At 42.4% G+C, this 27,797-nt stretch overlaps 1 protein-coding gene across 2 annotated transcripts; it reads right to left on the minus strand.

Annotated features, from left to right (window-relative positions):
• Nucleotides 1–3,457: 3,457 nt before the first annotated feature.
• rgl1 (ral guanine nucleotide dissociation stimulator-like 1) lies at nucleotides 3,458–27,259 on the minus strand. Of its 2 annotated transcripts, none has more exons than XM_067597212.1 (18): nucleotides 26,698–27,259; nucleotides 13,132–13,242; nucleotides 11,039–11,247; nucleotides 10,861–10,929; nucleotides 10,581–10,771; nucleotides 10,343–10,467; nucleotides 10,011–10,226; nucleotides 9,813–9,916; nucleotides 9,558–9,642; nucleotides 9,192–9,281; nucleotides 8,759–8,845; nucleotides 8,424–8,456; nucleotides 8,160–8,281; nucleotides 7,694–7,783; nucleotides 7,310–7,493; nucleotides 6,065–6,316; nucleotides 5,839–5,953; nucleotides 3,458–5,390 (listed from the first exon to the last, which is right to left on the minus strand). In XM_067597212.1, the coding sequence occupies exons 1-18, from the start codon at nucleotides 26,854–26,856 to the stop codon at nucleotides 5,203–5,205; spliced, it is 2,430 nt and encodes an 809-aa protein (XP_067453313.1). In that variant the 5' UTR covers nucleotides 26,857–27,259; the 3' UTR covers nucleotides 3,458–5,202. The 2 variants fall into 2 exon arrangements, with proteins under 2 accessions (XP_067453313.1, XP_067453315.1); XM_067597214.1 differs by lacking the exon at nucleotides 26,698–27,259 and adding an exon at nucleotides 15,784–16,032.
• Nucleotides 27,260–27,797: the final 538 nt, after the last annotated feature.

The raw sequence follows: 27,797 nt of genomic DNA on the forward strand, positions 1-27,797 counted from the left end.
ACGAGTCTTTAATTGCCCGGTGTGTTTTCTTTCTCCTCTGTAGAGCTGTGTGTTGGGACAGGCTTGTTTTCATCTGTGCCAAAAAAAGGTTCAAATGATGTGTTTTAATTAAACCAGTACAAGGATTCATGTCTGTCCCAGCCTCCCCTCACTGTCTAGTCTGCCACCATGTTGGATTGTGGGAAAAAGGGGGACAGATGGATCGTAAGCTGCGCCTCTCTGCAGACACACACACACACACACACACACACACACACACACAAACGCAGACGTGCTTGTGCCAGCTCTTTTTCAAGGGACGACATAAACAATCTGGTGTCCCACTCAAATGCTCTTACGGATTAAAAGCAGCTGCGGCGGCACATCCCCCCCTGCGTAAAGCAAAGTTAGTGCAGCCTGACCTGCTGCATCAACCACAGCCACCACCCCTCCAACACACAAATGCACCGACTTTCACACAGCCCTGAGCATAAAAAGCTCTTTTATGTTAACCAAAGGGTTGTGGATGTGCTTGTTCTCAACAACAGGAGACTTAAAACAAGACTAGAGAACTGGCTCTGAATGTGAGAACTGAGAAATGTGCTGAATATTTGACTAATTTTTTCATGTTGAGAAAGAGCTATTATCTTCATCATCCATGGGAATGAGTGTGAAGTGTAAGAGACTATGAGTGTTATTCAGCAGGGCAAATGTCACAAAGAGCATGCATCAGATGCCAACACGGCATTGCTTGAGGGAAGAGTATGAAGGGCCTGTACAAGTGGACGAGGGGAACAAAAGGCTACCAGGAGCAAAGTGCAAACAAACAACAAAGTGCTGCAGATTTGCATTATCACTGGATGGATGTTGTCACTCTGTGTTAACTGGTGGCCTGAATTTTTCAGGTTTCCATTACCCAATGACCTGACTGTGACACATGGCTGCAGATGACCTGTAAAGACTGTGATGCTTGCTTGGAAAATAATGTATATCATCTACTATGAGAAAATAATGCAAATATGAACGCAAAGTAGGGAAAAAATCATGATTCTGCAAGTCAAAGGTCTCAACTCATGGCACTACATGTCCTAATCTTTTAAGTTTTCAGTATTTTACATGTCATTATGTGTTCTTAGCCAAATTTATTGTCATTCGAATGTTTAACAGCTGAGTCATTTATTAATAAAAGAAATAAATTTGGATGAATCATTTGCCAAACTTTATGTCAACTAACGATAGCCTTATCTGTTTTAGGACATGCACTAAAATGGGGCAATATTTTGTTTGTTCCAAAGCATTAAACTTCGAAACTTCTTTCTGTCTCTATAAAATTTAAACAGTGCTGAAATAACACTCAGTTTCAACATTCTTCCATATGGATGAGGATACTGGAATGTAAACCATCAGGTCTATACTGCATGTCTTGGCTGACATTTGTTTAGGTTTAGCAGTCACTTAACATATCTGAAATTGTGTGTGTATGGCCTCTAGGAGAGAACAAAAGTTGGCTCTTAAAACGGCCCCCAAGCTCATCTGATACAGACCTGATAACAACTAGTAATCATAGTTATCAGTTAGGTATATGTGTACATCTGCAGCCCAGGGAGCTCAAACTATCAACTAGAGTGGGAGGGGTTGATATCACTGAGTAGAAAACAAGCCAACATGGCTTTATTGAATGCACATATATCACTGTACATGCTGTATATTAATTGGAGGAGGGTCCAACATGTCAAGTGTGCTGATCTCCGGCCTTGAAAATGTCTCTGCAGCATTCAAAAGGAATTGAAACAAGTTATAATCTTTCCTTCTTCTGTGTTGTTCTTATTCATTTGAGGCTGCTGAGTTTATGTCTTGCTGAGTTTCTCATTAGCATTCTTGCAGTCATCTTTATGCATTATGTATATCGCATTTCTCACTGATGTTTATCTGCCTGGTTCCGTGTGCTCCATGGTGAGTTTTAATGTGCCTCCCACCTTAATGTTATTTCATTTTTTTCCGCTTGGATTCGCATGAGGAACACGCTGAGTTTTTTTCCACTTCTAGCAATATATGGCAGACCCATATGTAACTGATTTTAGTTTTTTTGTGTTTGGGGGAGTTTTGTCTGTGCCTGATGTAAGAGACAAGTAACCTGTACTTGACCTGCATGGCTGTGACAAGAGGCTTTATTCGCACAGAAGAAGAGACCTTTCTTTGCCCTTTACGTAAGAAGCACTTCATGCAGAGAGACCACCTGTTGAAGCATGCTCACTCTCACCCTGTCTTCCAGCTGTCCATAGTCAACCACAAAGCAGATAAAGCTCATTCAATGTTTATTTCCATCTTGACAGTCTGTCAGTGCAAGTGCAGACTACGGTATTTTTGAGGGCATCACAGTCTAGCTGGCAGATGTTCGCAAGATATCAAAAAATCTGCTTTTTGTCTGCTATAAGGGCCCACCTGTAACACCCCAACAATAGATATATTAAGTGGATAAAACAAAATGTGCATGAATACTTCAAACAAATAATGTAGCTCTCCATGTAGGAATTAGCAAGAAAGAGACACTTACAAGTGAGTGTTCATAGCTTGCGGCATAAAAGAGCCTTGTGATGTCTGCAGCCTGAGGAGAGCAGCTCAAACACAAAGGACGACACTGGTCATTGAAAATACTCTCTACTGGTCTCTTCTGGTTTGTTTTGTCTCTCTTAGTGTAATTGCTTTGAAAGATGTTTACTTGAGAAATGAGAGCACTACAAGGCCCTCTGATATATTTTTTTTTCACCTGTATTTATTCGTTATTGTGCCTGTTGGTTGTATGAGTTCTTCAAACAATGAAGCAAATTCTACTGGGAAATATACAAATATATAAAACACATACTTAAACGCTTGTTTTCTTTCATTTTATTTACTTACAGTAGTACATTTTAACATACTCTGGATATTCTGGATAAGAAGAATTTCTCATGTCTGCAGAGTTGATTGAGGGTGAAAATCTTTTTTCTTTAAGTTTTGTCTCTTTGGGGGTTTGAACTTAAATCCTTTGACTAACAAAAATGCATGTTTGTCTTTGAATTCCTGGAAAAGAGAGTGACCAGCACAGCAAACCCACTTTCAGGAAAGGAAGGTCATGAGTGCTGCATTCAAGTCAGCAGAATTGTCTTCCACTCAGCAAAATAACTTGGGCTCTTTCCAGAACAGCCTCTGGTCCTTTTATTGACAATGTCAATCCTGACAGGACCGAGCATGTTGTCCATCACAGAGCAAGGGTAAAAAGACAAGACGCACAGAACACTATCTATCCAATGCAGCGAGAAGAACATGATGAAGAGGGTTGTGCAGTCAGGTAGATGCACTTTAAAATCATAAAGCATCCAACAGGCATAAAACAGAACTGTGCTCAGAAACTGGAAACTGCAATGATCAGATGTTAGAAACTATATTTCCCAGGTTTCCAAAGATTGGAGGGAATCAAAAACACACAGGACAACCATGATAATAATGATAATAATTTATTTATTCATTCAGGTAGAGGAAGAGTCTTTGGCAGTGAAGAACATAGGAGCTGAGGGTGATTTAATGACATAACATCTTTAAAGTGAAGTGCTGCATGGAGACAGATGATTGGGCCAATTGGGCCATTATCACAAGTCCACCAGTGAACCAGTATTCCCAAGGGGAAGGTAACATTTTCTTGGTGGGGCAAACAGTGATTTTCATTTAATCCAGGGAACATTAACTGGTTGCAATAACATTTGATCATGGCACAATAGTAGAACTCTAACATTAGAGTGTCTGCAGGAGTGGAAGAAAACAGTCAGTAAGTGTTTATCTGTATGTGTCACTGTTACATAACAGGTGATAAGTGAAGAGGATGTCCATGAGACAAACAGATGAGAGTTTAGTGTGTGAAGAGGTGTTTGGCTTTTTGTGTGTTTAATGAAGTGAAGTGTCCCTAAAGTTTTCCAAATGTATCACAGTAAAATCTGGCACTGGCTTTTTTTTTTCCTGGCACTCTGAATTCATTCGACATTTACCTTTAAAATCTTCTATCACTCTCCAATCTGGCATTGTGTTACAAAAACATATAAAAAAAAGCAACAATTACAAACAAAAATAGTATTTCATTTAGTGAAGAGGGAGCAAACCACCAACAGAGTGGCTCACTCATTCTTCTGTATTCACATCCCACTGGCATCTCCTACAAACTGACAAGTGCAACTCTGTAGTTCATATAATGAAGGGCAAAGAGGTACAAGTATGCAGTTTGAGACACTTCGCATGGTGCTTTCTATTTCAGAAAGTCCTCCGTTCCTCTGTTCTTGTACATCTCTTATCTTTTTTTTTCTCCAAAAAAGTCTGAGGATGTGATAAAACATCTTTCTGGATCAGAAAGCAGCACAAAGTGCATCTCTACACCCTAAAGATAGGGCAGGTAAGGCCATTTCAATATTTGCCAAGGACTTGTTAAAACCAAGTAATGGAACCAATCAGAATGCATGTAACACTGCATTCGTCACACAGCTCACAATATGAGAGGGGCAGAACACACACACTGTGCACACTGTGCACGAGCCGGACATGGCAGGTAAACATGACCGACTAGGGACATTAATGACATCACAGCTCCTGTCAATCGATCAATATCATTCAGAATACTGTCAGGGATCCATTCATTCATCAGTAAAGGCAACAGGACTGGACTCTCAGTCCACGTCTCCTTCAATTCCATCATCCATCTGTACTTTTGAACTTCTGCATTCATTACTCTTCTATTACCAGAAAAGTAGATATTCAGCTACACAGACATCACATGACAAGAAAATGAGTTCATTTCAATATCAGAATACTGTTGGAGGTCAGGAGTTTGGCTGCTCCCATAACGTGTGCAAAAAACCTGTGGTTGTAAAGAGTGGAGGCCACTTGGGGTCGCTGTTTCACTCTATCACAGCCATCACTAGTCAAAAGTTAAGTCCCACTGGCACAGCAGTCACGCTACACATCCTTGTTCCATATCAGGGTTGGGAAAGGGGCTGAAAAAGACAGGAGGGGGTGGTACAGTTCAGGAAGAGACTCAACTGGCAAGATAAGAGTGAAAAACTCATTGGGGTCCATCTGTTCCATCTTGAGTCTCCATCCATCTCTCCACCTAAAACCTAACAGTCAAGATCCAATCCAGCACCCTGTATTGTCCTGGGTTAGTGGTGTAAGGGCAAACTGCTGGGTCACTGCAGTCCGGGGTCACAGAGTGACCTTGCTGAGTCTAAGCGAGAGGCTTGAGCGCTGTTGGGTGCGAGGGAGTGTGGAGCTACACCGGCTACGCAGCTGGACTGGCCGACCCGCGGTGCCTCGCACCCGCAGGAGGAAGTCAAAGTTAGCTGAGGTGTTCATGGCGTAAAAGACATTGGCGTTGTCTGGAATCACCAGCTCTGAAAGAAATAAGGAAGGAAGAGAAATAATAGAAAGGGTGAGTAAGATTTAAGCTCTTGCTGTTATAGCTGTTACGCTTCTCGTCAATACATGGGTCATTGTGATTCATTAAGTTTGGGAAGAGATTATCAACAATTACGAAAAGATACACAACAATTAAAATGCTGAATTGCAAATACAGATGGTGTTTCATCATAGTTTTAGTCATATATGCTGCGACTTCTGCTTTCTGTATTTACTGTAAATCTGACTGTATGACTAGGAACTATATTGAATAACATATGATGCACAATTGCAAGTTTTTGGAGAGCCCTGCACGTAGCCAGGGACCTCTGTGAAACTGTCCGAATAATGAGAAAACACTCATAGAAACTGATCAAGCACCCCAGAGGATCCTACATGAAAAAATCTAGTAAGTCTCCATCAGAAAGTACAGCCATATTTTACCTCTTTCTTCAGAGATGACCTGTACCAGCTCATATCCCTCCTCTGGCTCCACCTCCAGGTTATGCTTCGCCATGGCTCTAGAAATTACAGCCGGAGTCTTGTCTTGATTGGTCAACTATTTAGGGAATAGAGAGAAAATGAAGTCATGGAGTCATACATAAATTATAAAAATGTGTGTCCGTAGCCTCTCAGTCACGCAGGTATGCATAAACATATAATTATTTACCAGTATACTCTTGTAGAGGTTCCCGTTTCCCTGCTCCAGACTGACTCTTATGATGCATGCGTCCTGGGCCTGGGTGTTATAAGCTGGAGTTTGGCTCGGGGAGCTAGGGGACATTGGAGTGAGGGAGATGGAGCGTCTGTGGGTGCAGGGGGGGCCGGGGAGGGAGGGAGATGCAGGGGTCATGGAAACACTGGCTGTCGATGAGCTGGTGTCCATCGAGTGGAGTGAAGTACAAGAGGAGGACTCTGATAGCTGAAGAAACATGAAAAAAATGTAAGCGGATCACTTACTTCCACAAATACACTCAACGATATTCTGATCATTAATCTTCAGACATGGTTAAGAAAAACCTCAGGTGACAAGACTCAAAATATATAAAGGAAAAGAAACATTTTTTTCATCTTTTGACTCAAATTACAGTATTTTGACTTACAGACAGAATGAAAATTATTAGGAGGGAGGAGTCCAGAAAAGTTATGGGGTTTTTTTTCCATTTTGCTGAGGGAAGTTCAGTATTCATTTTTGGTAGTAGTAGAGGGCCTTCTCAGCCAGAGTCTGGTTTTATTTTATTCTTGCCTGACAAGATTTATTGTAAGAAAAAAAAAAAAAAGAAAAGAAAGAAAGAAAGAAAAAAAGGTTTTTTTAAAGATCAAATATTTCCACTAAAAAGATGGCTTTTGTATGTGCCATAGAAGTATATTTTACCATATTAGGTGTCTTTGTATTAGGGTTCTATTTTTCTCATCAAAATCATCTCACAGCTAACAGGATCAATATGTTATGATGTTATTATAATTTAACATGATCTCTTCAGAGAGAATGCATCATTTTTCACTTTCACTAGCCGACAGTTGCTTCCACCTTCTCTATTTCAATGTGTCACAAACATGTTTAACATGTCACATAAAGTGACAGACACTTAGTTCAAAAATAATGAATGGCTCAGTAAACAGCAACCAAAATTTTTGTATTTTTGAATGTTTGCAATAATTTGGGCAAATGCTAATTCTTCCTCTGTTATATGATTAGTTAGCTATGTAAAAAGAAATTCCATTATATCTTAAATTTTTTGCGTACTTTAAGTTGTTAGCAGCAAAGCACATTATACCAATTCAATAGTGTTCTATTATTTTGAGATATTTGAGGAAGGATGTTGCTATTTTTCTCTTCCCCCATCCCAATAATTTTCATACAGTCCCTAAGTATGCCCAAAGGGAAAACCTTTTCCACACTGTTGTAACCCACCTTGTTTTGCTGGGTGTCGGAGGTGTGAGTGGGGGTGAGTCCCTCACTGTCTGAGGGGCTACTAGAGTCACTAGAGGACACGCTGACAGAGTCCATGCTCTCCCCTGAGCTGCCAGTAGGAGGCGAGCGCGGCGTCTCTCTGACGGGTGAACTGGCTGCATTACTGTCTGTTCCAAGAAACAGCCTGGAAAGTAGAGGAAGTCAGTTATTAGATTATAAAAGTAAATAGGTCACAGCAATAGACTGCTTGAATATGCCAATGTGATATGTCCAATGTGACACATCCAAGCCAAGGAAAACTATTTCAAGCCCACTCAAAAGGCATTTCAAACTAGACCTTATTCCATTAGGTTCTATTCAAATCCATTTTCTGGATGTACTCACAGGCTGAGCCTCTTCACCATGCTTTTTCGTGGTTTGGGTGAAGTTGGACTGCTGTCACCGAGACCTTCAATTTCACATGACAAGGCGTAGCTGCAAGAGAGAACATTAATAACAAACCTTAAACATCATAAAACATTACCAAAAAACATGTGCCCAGTGGTTTTGGAAACCATGAATTTTGAGCAAGAAACAAGGAAAGAGAAAGTCAGAGAGGGCAAGAGAGGGAGGGAGAAAAGAGAGCACACAGAGCAAAAATAACAAGTACAATAGATCAGTAGGGAGCAAAGAGATGACATGAGAACAGCAGGGAGAAGTGAGGAGAAAGGAGAAAAAGAAGGCGCTATTGTGCGTGTGTATGTGTAAACAATAGAAGCAATAGACCATGACCTCATGCACTAATTTGCTTGTTATCTAATGGATAATGGTGCAATCAAGAAAGAAGGTATTCTGAGTAAAGCAGCTGTACCTTTCTTCCTCACTGAGTTGAAACTGGCTCTTAAACCAGCGGAGGAATGCCGGATCCGCAGTCAGACAGTAGCTGTTACAGGCCGACTGGAGCAGCTTGATCTGGGCTATCACCTCAAACTCCTGCAGAGAAAAAGTTAAAATTAGATTTGCTTCTCTTGCATATCAACTTCAAACATGTGTCATGTGTGAGCCTAGCTCATCATGTGATGATTGTCATGGTGGAACCGTGTCAAAAAGAGGCGCCGCTTGCAGCTACACTCACCCTGCGTCTCTTCTCAAAGTTGATCAGACCACCCTGCGGAGGACACAAAGAGCACGCTGTCAGACCCTGGACATCACATACCAGTGGCGGCTTAGACAAACAGCATTAGGTGGACCACTCCAAAAATGGACCGACAAAATTCCTCACACACTCATGGAAACTTACGCCCCAGCTTCTGACAGCGGGTTACACAGACAGACTCTCAGATCTGCGGAGCTGTGCAAACTCGCAGACACATGCTCTCAAATATCGAAACGCACACACAGGTGCAAACAGGCACATACATACAAACACACACACACATTCAGCAGGTGTTAAGGATTTTTTTTTTTTACCTCTACTAGGTCAGGAAGGGCGGTGTCCAGCATGGTCAGGTCAGTTAGAAAGGTCCCCAAGTACGGAATCGTTCCTTGCATTGCTCCCTGTAGAGAAACAGTTATTTGATTGCTTTAACATTTACTTTTAAGTACTGCAAGTTCACTAAGATGCCACAAAAAGTTCAAAGAGATTTTTTCACACTGTGGTCCCCACAGATGGCAATGCGGGGTTGTTAAACAAAACACAGGCTTAATAAAAGTACATCACATAATGCATTGAGTAAACAAAACTGAGCATGTGGCTTCATCATACTGGAGAGGCAGGGACTCGCTTTACAGTACATTGCTTTAGAGGAATGTGTTGTTAAAAAATATAAAGCTCTGTTTTAGCTCTCTTTGAAAAAAAATCTGTTTGTGGCTGAAGCTTTTAGTCTGCCAGTCTTTGTCTCACCATTTCCTTCTGCAGCTGTAGTCTCTTGTGGGTGCGTTTCTGGTGCTCCTTGGCACAGCTCTCCAGACTGGCAAACTTTGAAGTACCTTCCTGTAAGGCAGACGAAAAAATAGCTTTGGTCCTCGAGATTCTAACCAGTGATGAAGGAATGTTTCCCGGATTTCTAGCTCAAGTCTCAGTTCACTTGAAGTAACATTTACACGCTTTATAACAGAATTTGTTTCAGAGGGCGATCGCTAAACGTAAATGTACAGGAAACATCCTTTCATTTACTGAGGATTTACATGTTCATGATTCCACAGGGATGAGCAAAAGCACAGGGTTACAATCTTCAAGTATGAAACACATGATGAAGATAGAACTCACCCTCATGAGTAGCTCTCTGCTGGTCAGGTAGTTGTTGTGGTCTGAGAATATGTCCGACAGTTCTTCAAATGTCTGCATGCTGTCTCTGTCAAGCAAAGATTCATGTTAGCTAAAGGATATACTGCGCATGAGATGTCAAGCAGCTGCAATACACTGGCAAAATCAAAGAGATCCTGTAGAATTCTGCGAAAAGGGCAGATTGTTTTATGAAGACCTGCCGAGATTATCTGCATAGTTCAGAGATTTGAGGCTTACTTGTGCACAGCGGCCCATGCTCTTTTCAGTCTGTACAGAGGGTTGGACTGCAGTGCAGACACAATGGCTCGCAGAGACGAGAAGTTTTTGCGTATTCGACACTCCTGTTAAGACGTAATTAAGGTCAGTCATAACTTGGTTAAACATTTGTGAAGGTTTTATATATTTATGTGTATATGTGTGTGTGTCTCTGCTCACCTGAGCAATGTCTATCCAGCGCTGGATGACCCGCGCTCTGACATGCGGTCTGATCTGTCTGTGTTTCAGCACTGTGCTGACCACGCAGGCCGCCACGGCGTTGAACTGAGTGATGGTGGCACGAATGGTGGGGGCGCTGTGTTTGTTGTGCTTCTTGTCCCTCTGAGACCAGATAGAGCCCAGGCAATGGTGGGGTACAACTTTTTTAAACAGCAGCTAGAGCAGAATGACAGAGTAACGTTAGTATGACGACACTGACGATGTGACCTACGTGACGCTTCTCTCCTGCACAACACACACCGCCTGTTTCCATCTAATTTCCCTCCACTTACTGCATCCATGTAGGTCAATTGCTCAGCCACCAGGTCGGCGTCAAACGATAGGAAGTCCTCCTGGACTTCGATTTCCACCTCCTCTTCCTCCCCCAGGCAGAAAGAGCTGTTGCCGTGGAAACCAGCTGAAAGAAAGCGAACAGGTCATTTGACTCAGGGGAAATGTGATACTTGAGATGAACAAATAAAAATATGATATGACAAATAAAATATGTAAAAACAAAAGTTTGATACTCACCATCAGTGTCATCCATTCCAGCCTGAGTCTGCAGCTGCTCCAACAGACCCTCCGCCCGTCTTAGAGCCTCTGAGCCTGGCAGGGCCCTGCGCAGGTAGTCCATCAGCCTGTGAAGACAGGGGTAGTCAGGAGGCTCCTGAAAGTCTTCAGGACACTGGTCCAGCCAGGCACGCAGGATAGAGGCTAAGGCACTGTGGAGACAATTTTGAGAGTGTTGGGAGAGCTGGCACTGATGGAAGGACAGGTGTGGTGACTTAGCACATATAAAACTGTATCTCACTTTCTGATGGCTCCACTGGTTTCAGAGCCTTGGCATCTGTTGGTGTCATTTTCTTCCACGCTTCCATACCTGCAGCAGAGAAAATGAAGAAACCATTTTTAAAAAATCACTTTAAATCAATACATTATTGTGGCTTTACAGATCCATTTCGCAATGCAGCACTTCAGTCTAACCCTACCTGTCTAGCAGGAGCTGCAGTACAGTCTGTGTGCTGGTGAAGGCTCTGTAGGTGGACAGGAAAATGGAGGTGTAGGTGAGATCATTGTCGCCAAATGCCGTCAATAACGTCTCCACCAGACGCTCCAGTGTTCCAGCACGAATACTTCGGATTTTGCAGGTCTCCAGCTGGCTCACTGTGTGACCAGGAGGCAGACGGTCCCCCTCCGCCTAATCGCACACACACACACACAAACACATATTTTCACACTGTTATATTTTCACAGACTAGTGTGAATTGAACTGAGCAGTACTATAATGTATTGCAGGGATTTGACTTGTGCTTCCTGAGCCTTTCTTGGCTTTCTTTGGTTTTGGATGCATGTGATTATATATTTATACTCATAGCATGTCAGGTTGCTTTGTTCTTTATCTTTCATAGTCAATAAGAAAACATAGAATCATATAAGGAATAGATTAGGAGTAAGTTTCAAACTATAATGAAATTAAGCGAGTGAAGCAACTCAACGGAAGACCAAAAAAAAAAGTTGGAAGACAATCACGACCTATATTTAATTCTGATTTATCCAGATGTGTCCGACTATTGTGTCTACAGGGTGAGAATGAGCAGTTACAAAACGGGCGGGGAGAGAGTCGTACAAGAGGTGGCACAGACGGGGAGAGAGAGAGAGAGAGAGAGAGAGAGAGACCTTGGTGAAGTTAGCACGCTACAACAGGAAACGCTCCAATCTGCTTTTAATCACAGCATGGCCCCTCCTCCACCATCCCTCCAGACAGAGAGGAGGACAGCAGCAGCAGAGCCAAGTTCTCCCACCACTCCCGTCTGATAACAGCTCAACGCGCACAAGAAATACGATTATTTATCACTTTGAGGTGACCCCGCTGTCCAGTCACACACACAAACACAAGCTTAGATTCTACAGTTCACAATTAATTAGAAATGCATTGACTTTGCAAGTAAATACACTACAATCCTGTAAACAACACATCAGTGTACAACTGCACTGACTGTAATTGCTCTTGTTCACTGACAATTGACTGTTATAGTAAATATACTGTCTCAAAAGGGAGCTCTCACTACTCAATAGACAGCACTGTGTCAAGTACACACACTGTTTTAATTAGCTCTAATACAGTTGGCAGCGGATACAGTCGTCAATATATCAATACAGTCTTAAAGCCTCAGAGCTGTTATCTATTTCTTCTTTCATGTGTAAATCCCCATCCCCCATGTCAAGCACAAAGAGAGCTACAAACAGCGATACAAAAAAACAAGCAAAACAAGATTCGGATCTTTCTTGGGAAAACCCTTCCTTGATTTCTAACCATATATTTGTTTTTAATTGTGAAGTTCGTGCATTCCTGCAATTGATTCTGAGAAAAACTCATAATACAAACTTAAACATAATGCCCACCTAATTGGCTGTTCAGTGCAGAGTAATAATACACTGTGTAACATCTTATTATGCTGATATAAACAGCGATACCTTGTGTGCACTGACAAAAATGCACAACTCAAGGAAAAGCCTTTAATACCCCCCTTTTTTTTGTCATAGCAGCGTTTTATAAAACACTGCTGCACAGGGGGACTGAGGAGTTTTTTGTTGGCAGCCAAGAAAGTCAGGAAATCACATGCTTTGGCTAAACAGTGCAGGTCTGGTGAAACTGTTGATTTTCAGCAGGCAGTTAAAAAGGTGTTGTCTATACTGGAGGATTTATAGCTCAAATGTTAAAACAACAGCCTTCTCCCGAGTGAGCACAATGCTGAGAGATGCCCCACAATTGCATAACACAGCCTGCTTCAAACAATAGAACAATTCGATATTTTTTTTTTGTTTTAAGCGCACAACTAACTGGATTTCTCTTATAAACCATCTACACATGATACATTCCAAGACTTTTCCACTTGGAATAAAAAAAAATCTGCAGTTCACATTTTGCACTGCAACAGGTTAAGAGAGTGGAAAAAGTATCAGGTTTTCATATGTGTAATTTGCTTCGCTGTGGTTTTGGAGCTCGACTCGTCTCCTCTTTGAAAAAGCTTCGTCAGCTGTGATTCTGTCACAGCGTGAGAGATCAGACGGGCCTACTCACCCCCAGCCATCTTGCTCCCTTGTTGGCCGCTTGCTGAATCTGAACCCTCTTCAGTGTCACATTGTAGATGGCTCCTTCCTCAACTTCCTCCCCCCAGTCCTGCACCGAGCTCTGCATGGAGGGAATAAGAGGGAAAACAGTTAGAAACCCAGAGAGGAGAGGAAGAGGAGTGGAGATTAAACAGTTTCCTGTAAATAACTAAAAGGCTGCAGTGCTAACTTCAACAAAAAAAAAAAGTGTTATTTTGATGGTTTTAGCAGAATGGGAATTCACTTTTCTGAAACCTCTTCAAAAAAAGCAGAAGGAAGAATCTGAAAAAAAACACAGAACCACAACCACGGCACTCAAACAAGGACTGAAGTGCAGTAAAACATCAAGAATGACCAACTCCCCAACCCCCAACACTGCAGCCTGCCAGGCCTCCCTCCCTCTCTCCCCGTCTTTACTCCCTCTTTTATTCCCTATCCATCTCTTTCACTGTGTCCCTGTCTCTCTGGAGCTGAAGTCAGAGCTGGGCAGCTTTCCTGGAGCTCAGAAAAGCTGGAGATAAGAGCCAGAATGGATGAAGTCTCTCAAACGAACCCCTACGCAACAAAACAGGAGATTTGCATCACTTTTTTTTTTTCTTTCTTTCTGTTGATATGTCTTTGTCTGTTTGTACGGCTAATACAAGCCAAGAGAGCTTGATTACAAATTGGTGCCTCCAGAGCACAACAACCACTTAAATAAAGCCATAAGACAAAGTGGATTCATGTTCATCCTGATGTAGGAGTCCATATGCACTATGTCTGTCTCTGGTTGTAAATCACTGACAAACAGCAGAGCATATAAACAAACAGAGGGAGCGGAGTGAAATCAAAATATAAAACTCCTGCTCAGAGTGTGCGCAAACAGAGACTGGGATCTGCTGAGAGATCAACATACGGAGACAGAGACAAAAACAGAGGCAGGGAGACAGTGAAGGAGCGAGACTGGCCAAATATAAACACCACGCATGCAGTATTATGGCCAAGTCCTCACACACAGGCAGCGGCAGCCAAGATCACTCTCACTTGTCCCCACTTTCATTTATACAGCTCAATGGCAAAGTCCAAACTCTCCCCAAACAGACGGGATGCCAGGAAAAAAAAAAGGGGGTCAAGGGTCAAAGTCGCCATTAACAGGCTCAATGGTCAGTCCTGGAGGCCGGTGGCACTCAGCCATGACTGGGCCTGCATCAGAGTCGTGTTTGGGTTTGAACAGAAGCAAGTGATGCAGAAATGAAAAGAAGGTTCCAAACAAAAAAAAAAGACAAAGAGAGAGAAAGGGAGAGGAGGAGTTTAAAAAATAAAAGGACAGATGAAAACAGCGAGCATGTCTGTGATGTTCATGTTACACTCTGCCATCCTTTCTGCTCCCTGCCCTGTTCAGCATCTTGTCTTCATGGTCAGCAACACGTCTTTCTGCCTCTCTCTCACTTTAGCCGCTGGCTGCCGGCTGGCTGGCGCAGAGACAGATAAATACATCAGTGAATGAGTCATGCAGTCCACACACTCCCAAAACAATAGAGGGAGGTCTCTGCGCTGGCCGGCCCGGGCTGCTGAGTTCACAGTCTGCACACACAGCCTGCTTTTTTGTCAGCCAGAGAGCTGGAGATGTTTTTCAGAGCGGGGTTTAAAAAAGCTCTGCTCGCTTTGTGCACCAAGTTTGGGGCTTATTGTGAGGCAAAGTTCCATGAGCTTGCATGAAAATGGAAAACCTATACAGTCGGTTAGAGTATTTCTATTCACCAGAGAGGAGAGGATGTAGTAAGTCTTATACAGATTCGTTGTGAACTTAACAGAGATATCAGCGGATAGGAATGAGTTTACAGAGAACACAGTATATCAAATGACTCTGGGTGAGGTGTAAACAGGAGATGAGTTGTTTACTCTCTGCACTAACTTGGATGCTTCCGCAGAAGATGCTTAAAATGTGCAGAGTAAGGAGAGCAGGGAGGCAAATAGTACACTATCTCTGCTCAAATAGTGCTAATCTGCCTATCAGCCTATCAGCTGTGTGTGAAACAATACTCCCAAGATAACAACAACAGCGGTTGTGTTAAATCTTTGGCGCTGATCTGTTGCTTTTTTGTGCTTTCCTCGCCTGGACGCAGCTGGGACCCGCGGAGAGACAGCGATGGCCCCGGGGCCTCGCCGATTGTTCCCTCTCTGTTTCACTGCGGGCCCCCAGACAAAAGTTTTCATATCCATCATCAGGGAGGGGAAAGCTGACGGGATCGAGTTCATATTCTGGCGGAGCCGACAAGGGATTTTTATTTTATCCCTCCACCCCCCCTCCGCCCCCCTTCTTCCCCACGTTTCCAAACTTTGCGTGACATCTTTACGCACCAGCAATGTAGGTTAAACTGGATTTAAAGTCCTGCGCCACAACAGACGGGTGTGAAAACAATTAAAACTCAATGTTCAACTGTGTCCCCCCTCCTCCTCCTCCTCCTCTTCTTCTTTTCCCCTTTATCCGCTACTTTCCCAAGCACCCACCCCCCCCCCCCCCCCCCCCCCCCCCCCTCTCTCTCTCTCTCTCTCTCTCAAAGCTGACTTCAAAACCACAAACTCAACAACACAGCAGAGGATGGAAAACGATGAGAGTTTTTTTGTTTGTTTTGGTTTTTACCATTTTAGTTTTCCAGGCGAATTTCATGGTGAGCGTTTCTTTCATGATCCGTGGATAGCATCAGAGCTCGGGAATAATCCGCCAATGAGAGAGAAGAAGATGTGTCCTTTCTTTTAAAAATCCCAGATCCACGCTGAAAGAAAAAAAAAATTCTTCCCCTTCACCACACACGCACACACGGTCGTTCCTCTCCAAAGTCCAAATCCTCCTTCTCTGTCTGTCAGTAAGCGCTCCCCTCTTCTACTGAATGACCAAACTCCTCCTACTTGCACTCACAACAGTCCGTTTCAAACTCCTCCTCTCTTTTTGTCCGAATTTCATCAGTGACAACAATGTGTGCGCTCAGACGCAGTTGTGATTCCTGTTTGCGCAACACACCACTACACATGAATCATAAATCCGTCTCTAATGACAATCATGGAACATGTAAGAGTTTTAAAATAGGTTTTTGGGTGTTGTTAGTCTTTTGTTTTTTTGGAGAATTCTAGGAAAAAATGATTGATTTGATTGATACAACATAAAATTAACACAAATCTTTCATTCTTTCATTTCAGTTGTAAAAGAAAAAAAGTATATCAGATTTTTTCTTACAGTTATTGCTTTTATGCTTTTGTGGTTTTTATATTTGTTTGTAATTTTTGTGTCACCTATTATAATGAGAAAAATACAGAAATCTATGGGGTGTTTCTAACAAATAGCATTCATGTTTTTGTTTTCTGTTTTATGTGTAAGCTGTCTGATAACTTTATTTACAACACCTGTCCTTGAAAACATAAAATTGTCTGACCATTAGAGAAGTTTCTGGTGCCATGAAGAAAAGAAAAAAAGCCTCCATAGCACCAAGCAGGTAGTTATTTCCTTTATGATGTATGAACATTTTCAGTTTAAGCTTGCATGCTTTAGTCAACTATTTTATCTTATTTTAGTTAAGTTAAAGAGTTACGTTTAGTTTAGCGTAGTTTTGTTGCTTTTTTTTTTGGCTTTTTTTAGTCTTTCAGGATCACAACCCCTCAAAAAACATCAAAACATAAAAAATCCTACATCCTGACATCCATATCCTCCTTATTCACACCCAAAAAAGAAAACAACAAACAAACAATACACAAAGCGAAGGGAAAAATATTAACAAAAGAAAAAGAGTTTAGTTCAGAGACATCTTTGAGTTATTACTAAACCCTGTAGTTTTATGACTGTATTTTACACACCTGGTTATTTATTTCTATACACTAGCGACCATTAACATGTAGATTAACGTACATTAATGCACAGATTTCATATGTGTGGATGATATGATGCACCGCCGGCCCTGGATGTCCTGTGTGTGAAGCAGCTGCGGCCTCCTCATGCTCCCTGCGTGGGACAATTCAAGGAAGGCCGTAGATGCCGTCACCAGCACTGTGCATTGTCAGTGACAGGAGAGGAGAATGGGCAACACTGTTCCACTGTGAATGTGCCTGCACACGTACTCAAACAGCCTACTTGTGTGAATAAACGGGAAGATATGAATCAAGCATTGACTTTGTGAGGGGTCTTTGTTGTATTGTAAACATATATCAAATGTGAGCAAGCACTGAGTCTTTCATTTACAAGTCCATTTAGTCGGCTGATGAAATGATCCAGAGTCATAAGGACTGTCGTGAGACAGAGGGGACCTTATGATGTGTATTGTCATCTGGCTCAGTGGGTGAGATGCTGGATCTGCTGCAGCCCCCTTTTCATGTATGTGTGTGTGATATGCCTACCCACTCCTCTGGCTCCTATAACCCCAACGTCACACTCAGCGTCACTGGCTGTCACACACCACGCTGCCAAGTAGGGTGCACACACACACACACACACAAGGTCTTCGCTGTTGGCATCATTGCTCCCTCTGAGCTTTGCTTGGAGAGCAAGAGGCCACTAAGAGGCCAGGGAAGCCCGGTGTATGTCTTCGTCATTGTATCTCTGTGTGTGATCGTGTTTTCTCAGTTTTTCTGTTCAGGCTGTATATCTGGCCGGGCTCCAGTTCCCAGACCGAGCTGCCCCAGTGTCCACTTGGGTCTCTGGAGCTCTGGGAAGCCCAGAGGGGCAGTGGGAAGGTTATGACCCCACACAACCTTAGCTCTGCTCTGGGGGATTTGAGTGTTTGTCTCACAGTGGGAGTGATGTCATATCTCAACGCAAACAAGACGTCTGACAAATGTGACAGCAGCTGCTCGGTCTGATGGATGAGCAGACGAGTACACAAATCTTTCAACTTGAGATCAAAATGAGAAATGTATTCTCTCTCTCTGGGATCCAGGTCCATTAAGGTAGTATTTGTAAGCTGGTATTAGCATCAAAAAGGGACTCGGAAAATACTCTTGGGCCTTTTTTGTAGTTTAAGGTTCTACAGAGGCATAGGAGGACAGGCTTCAGTGAATGTCAGAGCTTAGTCCAAATCCAAGTCGAGTCCCAAGTCCCTTAGGCCAAATCCAATAATTTCATCAGTCGAACATTTTGGGAAATACACTGTCATGTCTGCATGCTAAATATGAAGCTACAGCTAGCAGGCGGTTAGCTTAGCTTATAAAGAAAGACTGGAAACATGGGGGAACAGCTAGCCTGGCTCTGTCCAAAGGTAACAAAATCCGCCTACAAGCACCTCTAAAGCTCGCTAATTAACAACTTATATCTGGTTTCTTTCATCCATACAAAAATGGAAGTGTAAAAATGACAGGTTTACAGGGGGTTTGGTGCTGGACTTGACCAGGTGCAATGACTTCCTGGAGTCACCATGAGGTTGCCAGTGGAGACCCCGAACCATATTTAACAAAATGTTCAATTATTCCTTTAAGTTGAAGTCAAATTGCAAGTCTCATCAAGTCTATGAATGTTGAATCTTACATAAAATGACACAGGATCTATGTTAATATTGTTTCTTACACAGCTGAGACCAAGTTATTTTAATGCAAAAGTATTATAGTTAAATATTTCAGGTGCACTGTCTAATTCAGTGCTTATTGATCTGAGATTTCAACACTTCAAAACCTGACACTTAAATGTGTTTATCGCACAGCGGTGACACTCAAATTGAACCTCACCAGTTGTGGAAGACGTATTCAGACCCTTCACCTAAGTACAAATAGTAATACCACACTGTAAAAAATACTCCATTACAAGTAAAAGACCTGCAAATGTAAAATGTTGTAAAAGTAAAACTTTTATCATCGAAAGTATAAGCACTCGCCCTGTCAGAGTGTCACATTATAATATATTAATTATATTGGATTATTATTATTGATTCATTAACATATAATCAGCACTTCAATGTTGTAACTGTTCAAAGTGAAAGTAATTTTAACTACTGTATTACATTTTCAATTAGTAACTACAGCTGTCAAATGGATTTAGTGGAGCAAAAAGTGCAATATTTGAATAATATAGAAGTATACAGTTAGTATACAGCTGTATAGTACAGTAGGATAGAATGGAAATACCCAAGCAATAAAGTACAGTAGGATAAAATGGAAATACCCAAACAGAGTGAAAGTGTACTTTTCCCCACTAAGTATCACATCCTTATATTTCCGACTTACGTCTGATCTTTAATTAAACCCAACATCTATCTTTAGAAATCTGTACATCACATTGCCACTAGTTTGAATGTAAAAGTTAAACAGAATGTGATAAAGGTGAACATTGTTATGTTTGAAAGGCTGATAGAAATAACACATGATATTCCTGCAATCTAATAGAGCCTCACACCAAGTTTTACTTTCTACTTCGAAGACTAATGACATTATGGAATTTAGGAAAGCCCTTGATGGGGCAAAACAGTTTTTTTTATATAATAGGTTCCTGCCATTATTTAGCTCCCCAAGTATGCTCTTCTCTCTGTTCCACACAGTCAGTACAGGCAGCTACAGTACAGACAGAAAGGGGACAAAAACAGGAGGAGTGCAGCTCGTACTGTTATTGCACCACTGTGGGGAAAAACGCACATTCCAGGAAATCTCCCACTTCCTGCCTCCAGCCTCCTGACTCCAGCGAGGCTGCTGTCCTCATACCTGACTGGCTGGGGAGCCTCTCTGGCCTGGAGCATGGTCGTAAAAGCAGACCAATAAGAAGGAGAGAAGAGGAGAGGAGAAGAGAGGAGAGGAAAGGAGAGGAGAAGTGAGGAGAGGAGAGGAGAGGTGTAAAAAAAAACAGGGGATTCTTGATGCAAGCAGATGGAGCAGGGTAGACCAAAATCTACCAGAGATCACAATACACACACATTTTTGCTTGCTCACAAACACACAGAGGTCAATAATTGGCTCTTGGGCACCATGCGTAATGTCAGTGTTAACATCCAAGATAAGAAGGTCATGTATCAGAGAAAGTGGAGGACACTGTAGAGATTAACTTGAAAGGACATTATCTCTACTCTGTGTGTGACGTAGAGAGGAAGATGGAGAGGGGAAGAGTTCACAGTACAGTCATAAACTGAGAGGATCCATACTGGCAGAGAGACAAGCGTGATGCAACAGGAGCATCTCACACCGGCTTCCAGAGAAAGAGTGATTTCTTATTTCAGGCTGGAAAGAGATGTCCTGCTTTAGTTTTTTTGTGCTGGAGAGACTCATCATTTCATCCAGTGAGAGGAGTATCAGCGGTGACTGGAGCCAAACTCTCCAGTGGAAAAAGTCATTGCGTAAAATTTAGAAGCTTTCCTGCTACCATATGAGGACTGAATGTGAGAGTAAAAAACATGCAGTCAGGTCATGCTCTGTTCTTGTTTGTGCCTTTTTCCAGCTTTTGAGAGCAGAGCTTGTATCGTATGTGTGCACATGGGTTAAATGTACTTATCACGCTTACTTTCACTGTATGTTTGCGTGTGGTTGGTTGGTTGGTTTTCCACAGCATACTGCCCAGTAGAGGGCAGAGTTCATAAACCACCTTGTTTATCCATAGTCACCAGAGGCTTCAGCAACACCAGGTTGGATTTATGGTGCGGGGTCAGGGTGAGCTTCTATAACTCAATAAAACAGAAAAGCTGTGCAGTCAAAGTTTTAAAAAAGGTAATTTAAGAGCAGTAAAGCACTGGCAATACACTCTGTACATGCACATATCTGTTGATTCATTTGTGAAAACACAGATGGATGAGGACACGCCAGGTCACGTCTCATAACACACACACACACAGCTGCATTTTCTTTTTCTCTCTTTGTCTGTTTCTGTCTCTTCTTTGGTCAAGTGAACCCTTTGTTCAAGCAATCACATTAAAGCTCCGTCTCTGCCTCTCTCCTTCCCTCTCCCTCTTCTCTTATGTCATGTCTCTGCTCCCCTCAGATCTATTGTCCTTGCTGTTGTTGAGCTCTCTCTCTCTCTCTTTCTCTCTCTCTCTCTCTCTCTCTCCTCTCTCTGGATGGGTGACATCATTTTAGTTTCCAGTAAAGTCCAGAGCTTCAGACAGAGACCCCTCCCCCTTCACACGCGACATTAAGATCACAGCTGACCCTTCACAACCAGCACACACTTCAAGGAAAGTTTCTCTGAGTTTCATTTGCACTTAATCATGTTTATGTGCAAAGATGTTTTAGCTAAATGAAATTGTACAATAGACTTGTTTTTTTCAGTTGGACTGTTGTACTAAAGCTGAGATAATCCACTCTGGAGCTATGATGACTCAGATGGTATGCTGGTTGTTAAGGTGCTTTCAGGTGTCCCTGCATTTAGAAGAGTTACGATAAATTAGACCCGTGCAGCACACACACACACACACACACACAACCCCCCTTCCAGGGCCCCAACTCTGACCCACCCCCCCCAGATCTAAGCCTTGCTAAGCCTTGAATGAATCAGTCTGGACTGGCTCGGTTGTCTGTCTGACCCCCTGCTAATGAGAGAAGGACCATCTGTTGCCCAACAGATACATGCTACCCTAAGTTGTCACATATGCAACAAAAACAACACACAGTATGCATGAAACTGGTAACACTCTGCTGAGAACTGCTGCCACACCAAAACCTGAAATCACACCAGAAAACCAGAAAACTACACAGCAAGACTGCAAATACATTACATCAGAAAGTTACTCTAACCATCAGACTATTTGTTTTGTTTGTTCTGACTATACTGTAAGAAAGAAATATCACCATGAAGGTTTAATTAAAGGTTCCCTTCATCTAATTTCTGGCACTGAATTTAATTCTATATTATAATATTATGCTGCCGTCTGCAGCTCTGTACGTGTTAAATTGAAGTGTGAAGCATGTGTATTGTAGGAAATGAAACTGCGCTAAGTGACGAACACAGACTGGGGCTGCTACAAAAAAAAGAGGCAGTAGCTGTACTGTAGCACATAAACAAGCATTAACAGAACTGCTGTTGCCATAACAACAAAACATAGGAAGATATTTACTCTGACAGAGCAATATGGACACATCACATACTGTGTAAAGTTAAAATAAGATACAAATATTTGTACTCTTTTCTGAACAAAAGTTAGTGTATTTATCATAGTGTTTGATCTTAGCAGAGTTATTAAAGTTAATTATCTGCTATCTTAATTATGTGCTGACTACTTATATTAATAAGCAGTTTTACACACTAATTCCACACACACACACACACACACACACACACACACAATAATGCACACATCACAATGCCAGCTTGATCCTAGTCATGCGTCCTGGCTAATACTGCATGCACTGCCTGAGCGGGAAAAGGAGTAGAGAATTGTGTGTGTGTGTGTGTGTATGTGTGTGTGTGCGCGTGCGTGTGTGCATGTGTGTTTGTTTGATGGGGGGCATCTTGCCCCAGACACATGCAGACACAAAGTCACCAAGCTGCCAAACCATGAAAACCAAACCAAATCAAAGACTGCTGCTGCACATATTGCCTCCTGCCTCCTGCCAGTGCTCAACCCACACCTAAACAAACACACACACACACACACACACACACACACAGACCACAGCATAATACACACCCATCTCCATATGGTATGATGAGTTTCTGCCCCAGTTGAGCGAGCTGCTCCTGTGGTGTTTGTTGCTCTGAGATGGACGTGCGGGGGACATGGACAATGCCTGAAGAATTGATTTTTCACACTAGTCCTATTATGTGACCTAATTAGGCCCAAAGTCACAATATGAACCTCGACAGAGCTGCAGGCAACAAGACAACTTGACCTGCCTGGGGGTCACCCAAGTGTGTAAACAGCATCTTACGTGGTCGACTGAATAAAAAGATGACGGAGACCTGGATTTTGGAGAAGAAAGAGGTCTGGTAGTTTGTGAATTGTGCAATTAGAGAAAAGTGAATGTACAGATATGAGTGAACTGAAGAACATTACACTCTCTCCACTTGTGTCTTATATTGTCAGTGCTTACTGGGATAATCAAGATATATTGTTGTAAAATGTATTGACATTTTGTAAAAATTATGGAGATACTTGTAAAAGTGAAAGGTATGGAACATCATACCAGTCATAGAACTAGTCTTAGCTGGATGAATGAAACCCTTAACTGTTGAAATCGTGTTGACGAGTCATCAAAACACATGACGAACACGAATCCAAACTTCAGGAATGGAAACACTGAGACGTCACTGAGCATCAGCCGAAAACGTGCACTTCTCTGTTCAACAAAGAAGAAAGAGGAAGGAAGAGTGCTAACTCAGCTTTCTTATTTTTTTTCAATGGAAAACACGCCATCATCGAAATTCTCCATCCCCCTCTTCCTTTGTCCCCGTTTTCCCTGCAAACAGTCACTTCTGCATTTATAGCAAACAACCTGCTGAGGTTATTGAACTATCCTGCTGGTTACTGTGAGCCAACGGGTGTGAGGGCACTGTTAATATTCCCTCTACTGGAGCTTTTTATTGATCGTCCTGCAGCTTGATTACATTGCCCTATCACTGACAGAGAGAGAACAGTAGAAAAGAACCCTGCAGACTTCTAAAATGCAGTTAGAGCAGTAAAATGTACTGTGATAACCCACTGAGACGTATGCAGTCGTCAACACTCCCGCTTCTGTGCAGTTGAGTTTAAACCCGGTCATGTCCTGTGTCACTCAGTCTTTTGACATATCCTCTGATGTCTGGATTATGATGTTTAAAAGATGTCATCAGTTTCGGTTGCTATATCTTCCCCTTAATCTCTATGTTCCCTCTGCTTATATGACCATGTGTGCTCATGTGGGAGCCTTGTTGTCCTCTGCTGATAATGGCTGACACCTCAGCACTCCTCCCTCGCCTCTGATCTGAACTGTGGACCTGACAGCCGTCTATAATCGTTCAGCTAGATGATTACATCAGTCAGTCCAATCACTGACTTTATGATTGGCATGGTTTCATAACCTCCTTAAGTTGGGGACAAAGTGAGCTGACAAGTGAGGAATGAAACACCTGAGAGCCGTTAAGGCAAAGTCTCCGCCCTCCAAGCCAACCCAAGCCAATCAAAGCCAGTATGACGGACATGTGGAAAGGTTATGCAATTATTGCTTTTTATTACAGGTAAGTTTAATGATTATAGCCACTGATGATTTTCTTTTTTTTATTCTTACATAATTTTATTGAAACCGTTTAACCCTCTGTGCCCTTATTGCCCCCTCGCCCAGCTGTGCAAACTCAATACTGTAAAAACAGTCACAAGGACTGCTGAGCTCCTGACACACAGAGTTGATGCGTGTAAGCTGAGCCTCGCTTTGGCTGTGACACTCGGAGTGTGTGAGTGTGTGCAAGTTAACCTCCAGTCTCCTTACCCATGGAAACAATTGGTGGAAACAGTCCTCTGAGCTGGGAGGACACGTCAACCAGGATGTCAGATAGGCGACAAGGAGGATGATCTCCAAACATTCAAAACACTGACACACACACGCTGACAGATTGCAACTGGCATTGGATTAAAGTGAAATTCATCACTTATTGAAAACATTTCTCAACAGTAATAACAGAGTAATGAGGTACTAAATTGAAACCGGTTGGGATTTTGTTGTTTTTGCTGTCACAGAACATTCAGTGTCTTGTTTAAAGGGCAGGTTCAGAATTTGTCAAGTCTGTCTTAAAACAACAGTCAGGTGCCCAAATGAACATTGAAACAAGTTTTCCTTGCTGTAATCATTCTTCCTGTTCATACTGGCTATTAGAAGATCTCCTCCAAATGCACTTTCAAAGTAAGTGATAGTGGACAAAATCCACAGTCCTCGTTTGAGCAAAAATGTATTTAAAAGTTCATCTGAAGACAATAAAAGCTTTCAGCTGTCTGAGTTGGTCAAATTAAGTAAACAGTCCTCCACAGTTACAGTCTTTTTAGTTAAAAAATTCACTCTTTTTGTCTCGATGTCAACAAAAAGAAGGAATTCGGCACTAAAAAAACAGTAACTTTGAAAGATATTCACATGATTTGACTCATTTGGGCAACTGAAGCCTCATACTAGCTTCAAATAAACCTTCAATACATTTTTGTATGGAAGGAGGACTGTGGATTTTGTCCCCCATCACCTACATTGAAGGTGCATTATAAAGGAATCTCTTAATGGTCAGTATGAACAGGAAGAATGATTACAGCAAGAGAAACCTGTTTCAATGTTCATTTGGGCATCTGACAGTTGTTTTAGGACAGACTTGAAACACTGTGAACCCATCCTTTAAGGACACTTCAGCTGGCTGGTATTTCTACTCACAAAATCTCAATGTGCCATTTAAATACCAAAAAATATTTTCACTTTGGCCTCATTACCACAAGTGCGCACATGCAAACAATTAGCCACAACTAAGCTGGAATAAGCCGTCGCTGCAGGTTGTTTTCTGGTAATCACACACGCAGGAATCTGCGGCCTCAGACAAGAATTGAAAAGAAAAGTAAATAAACAAAAACGTGTGTGCGCTGACATGAAGAGTAACATGAGCAACACTTCTGTCACTCCAGTTTTAGCTCTGGTTGGGTTCTGAAGTAAGGTGAGTAATGCCTTTACTGTGAAGGCTCTGACCAATCAGCAAATTGGTGCTCTCTCAAACACACACACACACACACACACACACACACACACACACACACACACACACAGACACAGACAAGTAAGTGACCAATAAGCGGTAGTAACAGTGAATGTGAATTACTGTCTTTCACAAGAGGTCAGCTGTCCTCCCGTCTGTGCCACCAAAGGTTACTGTCTAGTTTGACTCATTGCACTATGTGTTTCTGACTCGTTGCATAAAATTTCATTGAGCAGAGGTCAAGCAGAGGAACTAAAAAATGAAACGATGGCTGGAAAAATGACAATCAGCCAAATCACTGATTCTCAGTTGAGCAAATTGATAATAGGAGGATGTTTTTGACTTATTTGATCTTAAAATGATCGTCACTTACTGTACATTGCAAGATGTTTATGTAGGAAGTGTCAAAACCTCTTAGCTGTGACCACCAGCTTGGCCAGAGTCCAGAGCAGCCACAGATTTGCTTTGCACTTCAGCTGTAGTCACTTTTCTCTCTCACGCACACACATAAGCATCTCCTTCCGTATTTTTCTTTTCTTATTATCTACTCTTCCCTGCGTTCTCACAATCACCACAGACATCCAACAAACAGACCTTGGAGGAGTCACAAACACCAGGCCTAGCCCACCTATCTCTCTGCTCTTCACTGCTTCTCTCTCAGTGTTTATACTTCCTTTTTTCCCTCAGTGAATTGGTTTCTTAGAATCTCAGCTGTATTCATTTTACAGTTTCCAATTCACTTTCCATTGCCGTTCTTGAATCTATCAAGACTGACCAAACCTTTGACACCAAACAACAATGCAGCACCTCACACACTTTAAATAACATAAGGTACAGGAAGGTCACTCATTCGAGGGCCAACATCTGCCACATTGTTTAACAGGACTGGAAGTACTTGTGCTTCCCAGAAATAAAAACAGATTTCAACTAACAGACACAATCACTCTGCCATGTACTCGGTGTACTGACCCAGTGGTGCGGTGTGCTCTCTGGGTAGCGGGGCTGATACCTCTGCAGGGCAACACCCCCTTCCCCTTCCAGCAGCAGGGTGCAGTCCAGGTCGAGAAAGCTCTGTTGGGGCCCCGAAGGCCAAGGCAGAATGGTAGCCAGAGGGCATTGGGAGATCATGTTGACTGCCGGGATCAGCGGCAGGGATGGCAGGGATGGCAGGGCATACTCCAGTTTGGACGGCAGTTTGGCTAGAGGGTTCTTCAGGAGGATCTGTAGAAAGTTGTAGCTGTGGTAGTCCAGTGAGAATCAAGATGAAGAGGATTTATGTGTTGGTTTTGAATGAGTCCACAGGAGTTCCTCTTGATTTCCCAGAATGAGGCTGATGTTGTCACCTCCTCCTGGACTTGTCTTCAGCTCAGAGGTGTGACAGATGATAACTCTCCTCTTCTAACTGTTTTCTCCCTTCCTGTTTCTGTCTTTTCTCCTCTTTGCCACAAACAGTTTCTATTTTTCCCTCTTCTCTTTTTTTTTCCCCTTCCTGGCGCGCGTGGAGCTTGGCTTGCTAACAGCTCTCAACCACATGAGTGATTAAAGTCTATTGTCTCTCTTTATTTCTTTCTCCTTCTCTCCCTCACCCCCCACATTCATCCCAGTCAGAGGGGGAGGAGTTATAAAGCTGTGGCCCGGCCCCTTAAAAAACTACCCACTGACTAAAGAGAGTTTGACTGTGGAAGAGTAGAAAAGGAAAGACAGACAGGAAAGCTGAGATAGAGAGGAGGATGTTATGGCAGAGGTTCTAAGAATTACTAACAATAGCGAATAGTTTCCATGATAAATGGACTTTAGGCCTCATTTATGTCCCACCCATGCACCCATTAAATGTTCAAACAGAGATTTCAAATCTCATTGTTAAGAGTCATTGCCTTTGCTGGGTTATGCCATAATTTGTCTCTACAGTCATTTTAAATTCCCCACTTAAAGTTCTTTTCAGATTTGTTGCTAGAAGTTTATTGAGGCAGTCCTGTGTGTGTAAAACGTGATTTTTTTTTTCTCCCCATTAAACTTAAGTTCATGTGTTCAGACGAGCAGAAAGTTACTGATTCAGCTCTGTTAAGCAA

The sequence above is a fragment of the Thunnus thynnus genome, chromosome 8 (assembly GCF_963924715.1).
Source record: "Thunnus thynnus chromosome 8, fThuThy2.1, whole genome shotgun sequence".
Lineage (NCBI taxonomy): Eukaryota > Metazoa > Chordata > Actinopteri > Scombriformes > Scombridae > Thunnus > Thunnus thynnus.

Coding starts and splice junctions, on each gene's coding strand:
- rgl1 (XM_067597212.1), bottom strand. CDS start 26,856: ATGATCTCCCAATGCCCTCTGGCTACCATTCTGCCTTGGCCTTCGGGG. Junction 10,227..10,342: donor AATTGACCTACATGGATGCA/GTAAGTGGAGGG, acceptor ATTCTGCTCTAG/CTGCTGTTTAAAAAAGTTGT. Junction 7,494..7,693: donor ATGGTGAAGAGGCTCAGCCT/GTGAGTACATCC, acceptor TCTACTTTCCAG/GCTGTTTCTTGGAACAGACA.